The sequence below is a fragment of the Solanum stenotomum genome, unplaced genomic scaffold (assembly GCF_019186545.1).
Source record: "Solanum stenotomum isolate F172 unplaced genomic scaffold, ASM1918654v1 scaffold19785, whole genome shotgun sequence".
Classification (NCBI taxonomy): domain Eukaryota; kingdom Viridiplantae; phylum Streptophyta; class Magnoliopsida; order Solanales; family Solanaceae; genus Solanum; species Solanum stenotomum.
The window spans coordinates 71,639-85,401 of record NW_026025709.1 but is presented as its reverse complement, the minus strand read 5'-3'; the positions used below and the strand labels follow the sequence as shown (position 1 = coordinate 85,401).

At 29.0% G+C, this 13,763-nt stretch overlaps 1 protein-coding gene and 1 pseudogene across 1 annotated transcript; both read right to left on the bottom strand.

The window, feature by feature from the left end:
* Positions 1-1,327: 1,327 nt before the first annotated feature.
* LOC125850856 (probable acetyltransferase NATA1-like) lies at positions 1,328-2,306 on the bottom strand (annotated as a pseudogene).
* Positions 2,307-7,697: 5,391 nt separating this feature from the next.
* LOC125850855 (WAT1-related protein At1g09380-like) lies at positions 7,698-13,471 on the bottom strand. The gene is made up of 7 exons (XM_049530701.1): positions 13,213-13,471; positions 11,339-11,401; positions 11,084-11,200; positions 9,225-9,471; positions 8,678-8,836; positions 8,059-8,210; positions 7,698-7,890 (listed from the first exon to the last, which is right to left on the bottom strand). Exons 1-7 carry the CDS (start codon positions 13,386-13,388, stop codon positions 7,707-7,709), a joined length of 1,098 nt encoding a protein of 365 aa, XP_049386658.1. The 5' UTR covers positions 13,389-13,471; the 3' UTR covers positions 7,698-7,706.
* Positions 13,472-13,763: the final 292 nt, after the last annotated feature.

Here is a 13,763-nt window from a genome sequence, read left to right as displayed (position 1 = left end):
GTTAAAAAAATGGTGTGAGTATACGTGAAGGTTTCCCCAACTCACTACGGAAGTCCTCATAAAGTTTTTTGAGAAAAAAACTTTTCGTTCTTCGGGCGTTAGATCGATGGGATAATACACACAAAAAATTGGGAAATTCGGACGTTTCTTAAAAAAGGGCTTATAAGTGTTGAAATGATTGTTAAAAAAATGATGTGAGTATATGTGAAGGTACCCCAACTCATTACAGAGGTCCTCAAAAAGTTTTTTGAATTTTTTTAAGTGATACGGTCGCCAGATCCATGGGCTAATACACACGAAAAATTGAAGAATTTGGGCGATTCTTAAAAAAGGTCTTGTAAATTAGGAAACAACCGTTAAAAAAATGGTGTGAGTATACATGAAGGTTCCATTTCATTACGGAGGTTCCATAAAGTTTTTTGAGAAAAAAAAATGTGGGTGCTCCAGGCGCCTGATCCATAGGCTAATATACACGAAAAATTGGGGAATTTGGGTGATTCGTAAAAAAGGGCTTGTAAATGCGAAAATGAGCGTTAAAAAAATAGTGTGAGTATACGTTAAGGTTCTCCAACTCATTACTGAAGTCCTCAAAAAGTTTTTTGAGAAAAAAGTTTTGGGTGCTAGATCCATGGGCTAATACACACGAAAAATTGGGAAATTTGGGCGATTATTGTAAAATGGCTTGTAAATGCGGAAATGGGCGTTAAAAAAAATGGTATTATAAAATGGCTTGTAATGCTTCCCCTACTCATTACGGAGGTGCTCATATAGTTTTTCAGAAGAAAATTTTGGATGCGCAAAGGCGCCAGGTACATGGGCTAATAAACATGAATAACCAAGAATGTCGGGTAATTCCTAAAAGTTGGCTTGTAAATGTGAAAATATGCATGATAAAAATGGTGGGACTATATGTAATGTTTCCTCAACTCATTACAGAGGTCCTCATATAATTTTTTTCAGAAAAAAATTTCGAGTTCCCCAAAGGCGCCCAATCCATTGACTAATATACACGAAAAACCAAGAAAGTCGGGTAATTCGTAAAAATTGGCTTGTAAATGCGAAAATATGCGTGAAAAAATAGCGGGACAAGATATAAAGGAATGAACCTAGACATAAATAATATAAAGATTTCTTTTTGAGATATTAAAATTATTTTTTTCAACGATCATGTGATCACAACAAATCAATCAGTAATTACATAAAATGAGATTTTTCATTATTACATAGAGATGTATATAACGATTATTACATAGAGATGTATATAACAATACAATACACTGAATGATCGAAATTTAAATAACGATCTAAACAAACATAATATTTTAGAGCTACATGCAATACAATATTAGGTAACACCATCCAAACACACTATTAGTTACTATCATCCTCAAATGCTTCAAGAGCCTTACCAGCCAAACTCAAAACCCTAAAATCATCAGAAATTGTAGCACCCATATGTTTGTAAAAACCAAGTGCACTTTCATTCCAATCCGAAGCATACCAATCAATGGAAGAAAATCCCATTCTTGCAGCCTCCGACGCCATGGTTGAAAACAACCATTTCCCAAACCCTTTACTCCTATAACACTCTCTTATAAAGAAGTTCTCCATGTGGAACACTGGGTTCTCGAAGAAACTCGAGAAGCATGGGTAGAACATGACATATCCAGCTATAAAAACATCATGTTGATCATATTTGACAACTCTGAACTGCTCTGATTCCTCATCTATGAGGGGCATGTTAAGATCAACTTCCTTCATAGATAAGTGCGACTCAATAAAATTAGTGGCCTAAAATCAAATTATGATAACAAATAGATGGACATGTTAAGATCAACTTCCTTCATAGATAAAAGTGACTCAATAAAATTAGTGGCCTAAAATTAAATTATGATAACAATAATAGATAGGCATATTAAGATCAACTTCCTTTATAGATAAGAGCGACTCAATAAAATTAGTGATCTAAAATCAAATCATGATAACAGATAGAGAAGTTAAGCATATTTATCGTACGTACCTTGGAGCTAGTCTTGTCATTGGGACAAGATGGAAAAGGATTAGCAGACTTCGATTAGAAGTGTAGTAACAGGACTAAGATGAGGAAATTTCGGGTTAAATAGCCCCGAGGCAACGGAGGATTCAGTCGATTTCAGGAGATGAGTGATGTCGTGGTAAACGAATAACTGCTGCATGAGCTTGTATATGTGTGGGACATCGGATTCAATGGTAACCCTAATTCTGGAAAAAAGTTTTTGGTTGAAGGTTTTTCCATTAGAGGATGAAATTGGAGAAATTAAAGCCATCAAATATGATATAATATGATATGATACGATAAAATTAATATTCAAAGTTAGGTAAATTGTTATCATATAGTAAGCGCTTTTATAGAAACTTGCAACTGCATGCATGTGGTTATGATTTTCCGATGAATTTAATGATAGAGATACCTAATGGACCCCACTGTTGAAATCAACAAAGTACTTATGATGTTCATTTTTGCGTGTGTTTAGTATTTCATAATGAATTTTTTGTTTTTATTTGTCAGTTTTAACATACTGAGAAAAAAATAATTTTCTATTCCTCAAATGATTTTTCCAAAGCAAAGACTATGTAATTGATATGAATATGATATGAATATGAATATTATAATAAAATACTCATATTAATTATTACTTATTTCTTAAGAGATGTATTAAATTCAAAATAAATAAATAAATAAAAGTGAAGATAGCTATGTAATTGTTCTAATTAAGAGACATATCAAATTCAAAATAAACAAGTATGTATAAGTGAAGAGATCAGTTACGTAATTGTTCGAATTAATTGACATATTTCAAAAGAGGCGGCAAATTAGTTACACGTATTGAACTACTTATAATTATATATAAAAAAATGTTCTTTTCTCTTCTTTTTATTAAATTTTTGTGTCTTGTCTTTATTATAGTGAAAATGAATTTGAATGAAATTATTAAATTGGTAAAATATGGTGGAAATTCAGATATCGACTGATGCTAGTTTAATTTAAGTCTAATCTGACCCAAAGCAAAAAATTATTTTAATAGAAATTGAACTTTTGATAATTTCTTCGGTATTATCAAGTAATTTGAATTTAGAACAGATATTGTGAAAAAAATTATACATAAGAGAAGCTAATTATTATTATTGTTGATTTTTGGATATGTGATCTTTGTAAAATCATATATATATATAATAAAAGAGAACCTTAGGCCCGCCTACGTGGTGTCATCACAAACCATAATTCACTTTTAATTTATTTATTTCCAAAAATAGCCTTCCCCTTTCATGACTGTTACACCCCATTTTAACCAAGTCAAAATAGTGTACAACATTTTGGAGATTTCTAAAGTTAATAACTAAGTCAAGNAAGTTATACCAAAATGGAGTGACAAATCTTTTATGATTAAAGATTGACGGAGTTTTATCTGGAAGTAGAAATGATCGGGAGAAGAGAGGGACAACGTTGATGAATCTAGGTTAAAGAATGGTGTCTAAATAGTTTTAAGTGGGCTGCTGTGTTTGGGCTGGAAATGGGCCAACGCGGGCTAGAATGAATGAGCTGCATTTTGGATATATAGCCAAATTGGCTGAAATAGTTGAACGCTTTGGGCCTTTTTTCTTCTTTGAATTAATTCATTTGAGCTTCTAATATATATTACGTAAAAGGTTAGAAAGTAAGAAACTTAAAACACATACTATTTTAAACAAGACGACATTTAAGTAATAATAGTAATATAATTTAAAATAGAAAGATCATAAAAAAAAATAGCGAATTATAAAGTATTCGACTTATTAGCAATTTAGAAGCTCAACGAAATAAATTAGAAGAAAGGAGGGACAAAATTTGGTGTCAACAATGACAAGTTGTGACATTTATGAAAAATTGTGACTTTTATGAAAACTTGCGACTTTAATGAAGAGTTGCGACTTTTATGAAAAGTTGTGACTTTTATGAAAAGTTGCGACATTAATGAAGAATTGCAACTTTTATGAAAAGTTGCGACTTTTATGAAAAATTGTGACTTTTGTGAAAGGTTGTGACCTTTCTGAAAGGTTGCAAGTTTTCCAAATAGTTACTCCCCCCGTCCCTATTTAGTTGTCTATATTTCCTCTTTTAGTTGTCCCTATTTAGTTGTCTATTTTGACAAATCAAGAAAGGACAACAAATTTTTTCCTATTATACCCTTATTTGAAATGAAAAGTTGTCATAAATAAAGTAAATAAACTTATGAACTTCCTAGCATTGATTAGTTATCTTGAGTGAATTTATTTTGGAAATAAATTGTACTATAAGGATAAAATTGTAACTTCACTATGCTAATCATTGTTGCCTTAATTTGTGTGTCATTTCTAAAGTGGACAACTAAATAGGGACGGAGGGAGTATAATCTTTCCGATAAGGCACTATAAACATTTGTTCACACTTCCATTTGTTGTCTATAAATAGAGGGATTTCCTTTCATTTTAAAACAACGAAAATTCTAAACCTCCTCATCTTCTCCTTCTTCACAATTAAATATTTTTGTACTTTACTCATGTTGAGTGGCTCAGTGACACAATTGCTTATGTTACAAATCATGGTATGTATTTTTACAGTTATTAATTTATGCTTATGTTATTAACGATAAATGATAAGATGTAATAATTTTCATTTTCCTTTACATTATTAATCTGATAGATTTTAAGTATTATTTTATATATTCCGTGATATTAAATTTCCGGGCAAAGTGTAGATAATTTTATTAATTATATATATTTAAAAGTTTGTAATAGCATGTAATAACAAGTATTTATTTATATAAAGAATATATATATATATATATATATATATATATATATATATATAATTTTTATTAATATGGCGTTTTATTAGGATACTTCGATACCTTATTTCTGAATCATAGTTTACATATTTGGTGAGATTGTTGAAGAGTTGGTGAAGTTTTAATAGTTTACATAAATTATGAGATTTTCATGATTAATTACGAAAAAAAATACAACTTGCGTAAATTAAATTGCATGTCCAGTCGTCCACACAAATTTCAACTTCAGGTCATTTGCACTTTTTGACCTATTTTCTGTTTGTCCTTATTTTTTACTCCTCGTCACAAACAACTTTTTTTGAGAAATAAGTTTATTATTTTATTTCATAATATCCCTCAAGTTATTTCGAGCATGACTTTAGTTTCTAAAGTGCGTGTACCCTATAAGGCATGAGTTCAATTATTAGGAAAAAAATTACTACTTTTAAAAAAATATACATTTTCATATTAAATCAAATCTGATTTCAAATTATATCGAATCAAACCTAAATTTGTACATTTTAGACAGATGAAGCCATATGGATCATAAGACCAAAATTGGGGTAATTAGGTGATGAGTGCTATGGATATGAACAAACTGGATAGGGCTCTTGTCTTGTTCTTTCTTTAGGAGAAAGTGCATAAATAACCCTTTTAGAGGTCCTATTTAAAGATGAGTCAAAATTTATAATACCAATTAAGTTTAATCATCTCATATCAACTTCAGATATGTAGGTCTAAAGTTAATTTTATCGTATATAAGGTATGAAATTGTCACGACCCAAATTGAGTCATGAGTGGCACCCACACTTAACCTCCTAAGTGGGCGGACCAAGGAATCTAAACCCCAACATATACCAATAATTCAACTACGAATAACAACAATAACGCGGAAGCTCCAAAACTTATTAAAGTAACCAATCAAATAAACCTCTAAAGTCTATTACATATTATCCCCAAAATCTGAAAGTCATCACATCAAGGACATCTAATCTTTAAATACTAAGTCTAAGAGTATTAAAGACACCGAAATAAATGAAATAAGGTAATTTGTGTCCGAAAACTATGGACATCAAGTCATGACCGAGAGAATCCAACACAAGCTCGANAATATGATAATTAGAAGAACCAAATTTAGAACGAAAACTAATTGGTTATGAACCAATAGCCTGCCCAGAGAACAAACTACAGAACGTTACTATATAGCCACAATTTAATCAACTTTATTCTTCTCAATTCCTCAAATCATTATACTTTTATTGTTTTAAAGATAGCAATCATTATGCCTTTAACAAATTTCCAGCATCCTAACCATAATAGTGAATTTGTAGTGTCAATCCGCAAGTAAATAAAATTACAACATCTAAGACCATCCAACATTTTTATACATTACTGTCAATCATTACCCACCACAACTTGTCTAGCATAGGCTTTTAAGAACCTAACTTTTCGATTGTTTTCTAACCAAATTTATTTTCCCTAAATTAATAATAACTCAAAATTTGTTAAACTTTATTAATTTTATTCCTACCTATGGGCTTGGCCCATTTATAATCAACTAAAAATTAATTATTTAATACATACCCACCAACTAAATAAATTACTTAATAAATATTTGTCAACTAAATAACCATAGTTACATGAATAGTTCAAGATATCCAATTAGAATCTATTGAAAGAGTCTTTTATGAGATAAAANCCCTTTTAGAGGTCCTATTTAAAGATGAGTCAAAATTTATAATACCAATTAAGTTTAATCATCTCATATCAACTTCAGATATGTAGGATCTAAAGCTAATTTTATCGTATATAAGGTATGAAATGTAACGTAAAATGGGAATACTGAAAAACTAAAAGGGAAAATTAATGAAAAGTCATGATTTCTTCATCACTGATAGAATAGAGGAAAAAGTATTGTCCTTATATTAAAAAACACTTTCTTTAACTCTTTAGGGTTAAGAAGATGTTGTTGTCATTGCTCGGGTGCGCTATATATATATATATATATATATATATATATATATATGCGCGATTATTATATCATCTTTTAAATATAATAAATTTAATGTTTTAAAAAATGCATAAAAATGAGTAGTTAATACTCCATATGTCCAATAATACTTGTCAAATATTGACTTTGCATACTTCTTAAGAAGACATAATACATAAATATGCCCTTTAATTTGACCTCATTTCACATTTATACCCTCCAACTTTGGGCGTGCACAAATAAACACTTAAACTTGTATAAAGTTGAATAAGTAGACACATGAGTCTTATGTGGCATAATATACATAGGACACCACGTAGGACGCGAATTACCATGTAGGATGCCACATAGGACGTGTGTGTTTATTTGTTCAATTTTATACAAGTTTAAGTGTCTACTTGTGCACACTCGGAGGACATAAATATAAAATGAGGCAAAGTTAAAGGGCATATTTATGTATTATGCTTCTTAAGAAACTATAAATAGAAGGGTAATTTTACTAGGCACAATACATAAACATGACCCTTAACTTGGCATCAACTGACAACTATGACATTTACTTTGAGTGTGCTTGTAAACACTTGAAACTTGTATAAAATTGAACAAATAAACACACATGTCCTACATGGCACGATATATGATAATTTTGTGTCCTATATGGCGTTCTACGTGTATTATGTCTATCAGTGATGTATGGCAAACATGAATATGCGTTAAGGTTAGAGATAATGGTGTAGTTAATAGAGATGAATTAAATTGCGAGTTCCATAAGGGAAGTTATCATTGAAGAATTTGTATATGTAAATCATACAAGTGGATGAGAAGCAACAACACAAAAGTTTATTGGCTAAAGTTTAAATAGATTTTCTATTCAATTAATATATAAATATAATTTATCTCGAATTTGAATATACATCTGAATTTTTTGATAATTGCAATTCCGACTCAAAATTAGTCAACTGTTTCTTCTCCTTCGATACTTCCTCCTTAACATGCACTGTGATATCGTTCATATCTTTTTTCTTCCCCCATAAAAAACTATAGAGGCCGATAACGGTCACAATCGAACCCATAACTCTGATCAAAAATAAAAAATAAAAAGTTTAATCTATGTTATATATTCATGACATCTAATTTAAAGGATATGATATATCATAAGGAAATGAAAATTTGAGGTTTTAAACATCTCATAACGTTATGTGCATGTGTCTATAAAAATATGATAAATAATAAAATATAACTTACGTTCCAATGTATAATTTTTCACCAAGCAATGTCCAACTGAGAAAGGCAGAAAATATTAATTGCAACGGAAGGAACATTGAGACATATAAAGGTCCTTTTCTTTTGATGCACCATGTAGCCAAATATAATGCTAGTGCTGAGCTCACAATTCCCTAAGATAAATAAGAAAAAAAGTGTAAGTAATAAATAATAATAATAAAAAGTGACATCACAAAATGTTACATGCTCACGAAAGTCTAAACAAGCAAAGAAAACAATATAACAAGGGAAGATAACTCATGATCAAGTCGTTTATCATAAAATGATTTTTTTTTTTTTGTGAGATAGTGTGTATTATATGTTTACTATTATTACCGTATATCATCCAACAATATTGCTTGCTTGTTGTTAGTAATTAACATATTCATGTTAAAGATTTTGGTGCCCCTTTACGTTCAAATTCTGCATCTACCTCTGTTCGTCCCTTAGTGTTGATTGGGACTATGCTTAGTATGAAAAATATTTTACACCTAAAAACGTTAAGAGTGATATATTAAGGTTTATATTATAGATATTCATTTGTATAAAATCTTTTTTTTTTTGAAATATAAACATGAAAAGTGAAAACATATATACTTACATTGTAAAGAACAGAAATAGCTCTGATGGGGTTCAAAGACCATGCAGTTTTGTCATCATGATTAACACAAATTGCAACAATTACACACTCCAAGCTTGCCATGAAGAACATCAATGTTGTGCTAGTATATGGAGCTGCATACCTCTTATTAACACTTGGCTAACTCCAAAATAAATAAATAAATAAGACAAAAAAAAGGGTAGGTGGTACTTCCTCCGTCTCAATTTATATGACAACTTTCATATTTCGCAAGTCTAACAAGTTTTTCATTGACCGTGTTTCCTTTATGCCTTTTTTTTTTTTAATAAAACTTAATAGATTCTACATATGTCTGAATATACGACAAAAGGGAGTTGCTCGGATGGTAAGCACCCTCACTTCCAACCTTAAGGTTGTGAATTCAAGTTACCAAGTGAGCAGAGCAACAAAAAAAATGTCTGAATATGCAATCAAAATTAAGAAATTTGACTCGCAAAATTCGAATGATGTCACATAAATTGAGACTGAGAAAATAATATTTAATTAAGAGGAAGATTAGTAATATTACTTGTATGATTAACCATAAAGAATAAACCATAGTACTAATTATGACTAGAAAAGGTCCATTGAAGAAGTTGCCATGACTATTATTTTCGCTTGTATTATTATGTTGTGAATATTTCCAATGAATTCCCAATTTTCCAATCACAACTTTTCCATGATATAATGATAACAACATAGCTCCACCAATGCACATTATTGTCCCCATCATTTTGGCTTGTCCTGCTTTAGTTTTTAGTCCTAGTTTTTCAAGCCTACATATATGTAAAAATAAAGGTTTCAAATTAGATATGTTCTTTTGTTGTTGAGAAATTTACATATTTACTCAAAAAGGACTATAAGAGAATGAATTTAAGTCATATACATTATTTATCACATTGATAGTATTAATGTAACTTGGCACGTTATATCTGAAGAAAAATAAATTTTGAGCTTAACTCAACTCAAAATAATAATTTATGTGGCGATAATTAGGGGTGTTCACGGATTGGTTTGGATCGGTTATTGGTCAAAATCAAAACCAAACCAACTTAATCGGTTTTAAAATTATCAAAACAAAACCAAACCAAATATAATATACATTTATCGGTTTGGTGATTATCGGTTTCGGTTTGGTTTGATTCAGTTATTCGGTTATTAACCATACAAAAAATAAAAGAAACAATTCATTTAAAATGTGAAAAAAGTGACAATCCATTCAATACGAAAAATAGTTAGAATGACTTAAATTACTGAACTTTCGATCACTGAATTTACTATCAATAAAGCTTTAAAATTCACTATATTGGCCTAGAAGGAAGAGACAATAACATTTTCAGTCACACAAAGAATTGTCATAGACACTCATACATGAAATCAATAAGATAAATGTTTCATCTTGGGCATTTTTGCTTTCAATAAGTAAATTATAAAGAAATTTTAATGAAAATATGTATAAGATCTTTAAAATTGTTTATAAAAACAATATATTAAGTATGTATATTAATAAAATATATGTATATAATTCCTCGGTTCGGTTCGGTTATTTTTTCAATTTTTTTCAAATAACCATAACCAAACCAAGTACTATCGGTTTTCAAAAATCTAAAACCAAATCAAACCAAACCAAATCCAAATAAAATCGATTTTATTTGATTTTTCGGTTTGAATTGGTTTTTATCCAAACCGTGAACACCCCTAGCGATAATTGTTAAAGATCATAAAAAGAATCAAGTGTCCATCACACATACGATGTAGGACTACTAGAGCCTTTCACAAGTCCTGACTTGCCAACTGGAGTGTAAATAACTTAATATGAAAAACAACATCAGGTAAATCAAAAATTCAAATAGGCTAATTGTGATACCTTGTTAACAAAATAAATTTATTTTTTGCACATATATACCTACTTTAATTTAGACATACACAACGTCTGAAGTTAAGTTTGACAAAATCAAACTCGAAAGAAAGTATTTGAAGTTACATAAAAGTAAGATTCATGCATTCTGTCTAAAGTTCAGACGAAAATAATTGAATGGTTGAAGTTCAGGCTATATGAAACTTTGTCTAGACTAAATTCAGACATCTATCATAAATCTGAAGTTGTCTTAAACTAATTACAACTTACACTTGTAAAAAATAATAATCTAAAAGGCGAACACAAATTATATGATGGTGTCAAAATTGGATATCCATGCATTTCGCCCCATATTACGACGATAAATCTTGAATCTAACTCAAATCCAAAATTTAATCCATAATATAAGGATACCCTAATACCTAATAAACCATCTATTACTCTACTTTTAATTATTACACTTTAAGTGATCTAATTGTTTCAATTATTTTATAATTTCACTACATAAAACATAAAGTAAAAAATATTACCTGCAAATGAGGGCAAGAAGAAATGTATTTGCTGGAATTAAATTAGCCATAGCTGTTGTAATAGTTGCTGTTGAATTTTTTAATCCTATAATACAAGTCATTTGCATTGCTGTTACCCTGCAGTTATATCACACCAAAAAATCATATCAATTATAATTTAATTAATTAATTATCATTTAAGTAATTTGATTTAACAAATATTAATTAATCATGTGAAAAGGACAATTAATTTTGGAAATTAAAGTGATTGCTTACCCCAAAACAGAACATAAGAAAATTAGGAAAAGTGTAAATGGTGTCAACTTAGGCCTTGTTTCCCTGTGTGGTGGGACACAATCATTAGTTAGCAATAATATAATAATCGTATATATATTCAGTGTAATTCTACGAGTATGATCTGAAAAAAATAAAAAATATGCATAAATAGGATTGTTTTCAAAAGATGGTTGACTCGAGTGTGATAAATTAAAATAGTCATGAAAAAGGTAACACAATAATAGAGAAAATAGTCAATTAATACGGAAAGCAGTACACGACATTCAGAAAAAGAACAATAATAATTACGAAATAGTACATAAACACAAAAGATAATAGATGATAACATATATCAATCAAAAACAAGAAACTACATGTATAAGACTAATACTACAACAACTACGAAGCTTTCAGGCTCACACCATACCTAATCTGTTATGAATCTATCCAAGATGGAGGGCCCAATTGATCGTGATTTACTGTCAAATTACACTTGGGACCCCGGTTAAAGGAATGAGCATGTGCACTAAAGATGTCTATATAAAGAGGATAAACTATCTCATTAGGATTATGCTATGAATTATGTTTTTTTTTTTTTAATTAGCTATATTGTAATAGCAGTCTGAAATCTCCTTTTTTTATTTTCCTTTTATTCTTTCATCAGCTAGTATTTTTTTTTTATGATCAATACAAACCTTAGTTCGTTACCTAATCATGCTGAAAGCAAGCCATAATTCAACTATATACTAATATTCTATTCTAATCTATGATTTCCATTCACTCATGAATTAAAAATGAATTATTTTATTATGAACCAAAGAAATGGAAGGAAGAGTTATGATTAAAGGATATAAACATCTAATATTTGGTGTTTGGTGTGATGGAGAATAATGTTTTCGAAAATGTCATTTCGTATTTGAATGCGAAATTATTTTATGGCGAAATATTTATTAAAACTTAATAATTAACAATATGATAAGAACTTATAGAATATTTTAATGAGATATTAATCTTAAAAAAATATATCGAATAAGATATGATAAGCATTATTTATAATAACATTTCACTATATTAATAACATATGTTTTTTTGTTTTGGAGAATTGATAACTTAAAAAGATTTTATTATAGCAATTAAAATATCCAAATGAGACAAACGATGTAATTATATATAAATATTAAAATATATTGTATTGTACGACCCATGCATGTGATTGTGTGCATTGCCTGGCTGTATTAATGAGCCTCTAGTTTGACTATATTTTCTTTCTCAAAGGGAAATGAATGATTAACTACAAGGGTACGATTAAATTATTTAAAATAATAATATAATATAATAATAAGTAGAAAAAAATCAGTAAAAAAGTATGTCATTTTTTTCAATTTTTTTTTAAGAGGTAACAAGGTAAGAATCGAAGTCTCACAAACAAGATAAAAATTCAAGTAATTAATTAACTGAGCTACTAAAATATTCAAATAATTAATTAACTAAGCTACTAAGATTTAAAAAAAAAAAGTGGTATATTTCTTGCGTGAAGAACGTATGAAGCAATAAAGATAAAATGTGAAACAATACTATGAATTATTGAGTAATTATTAATTGAGATATGTGACTAAAAATATAATTTATCAGCATATTTAAAAATAAAAAATTGAAAATGAATGGAATAAAATATATTTTTGTACATAACTACTAAAGAATATGAAGCAACGGATCAAGTTGTTCTTTTCTTAATCAGAAATCGTAATTTTGAGTTTTGAATATAAAAAAATCTTAATACGGAGTATTTTTTTTTACTGAATCAGTGCAAATTCGAATTAGTTGAACTCTAACCAATTGAAAAAATTGCATATAGAGTTTGAATAAGAAATTACCTTTCAAAAAAGTAAGCAAAAGGTGCAATAGAAATGGTGGCCAAAATTTGTCTATAGGATAAGTGAACATAAGGATCCATGCCTTCATCCATTACAAGCTTTGATATAATAGCTGTGCCTGCATAACCTAATTGAACTACCACCATTAACAACAATGGCAATACATCTTTACCCATTTTTTCCAATTAAAAATATTATTTATGTATATAAATTCTCTATATACACCAATTAGCTTTATGAGAGATTTTTTTTTTTTTTGGGTATTTGGGGGGTGGAGTGGAGAGTGGGGGTGATTGTTAGAAGGATGGAAGTTTTTATAGATGACAAGTAGTTAGCTGCTGCTTTCCTCTTTTTCAATTTATGTGATTCATTTCAAATTTCGAGATTAAAATAAGTCTATTTTTTATTGTAAAATTTTCATATATTTTTTAAATATTTTGAATTGTAAATTATTATGACTTATAGTACTTTTTACGTAGTTTACAAAATATATAAATTTCATTTTGAAAATTTTAAATATTCCATGAGCAAATTTTTTATCAAACTTAAAT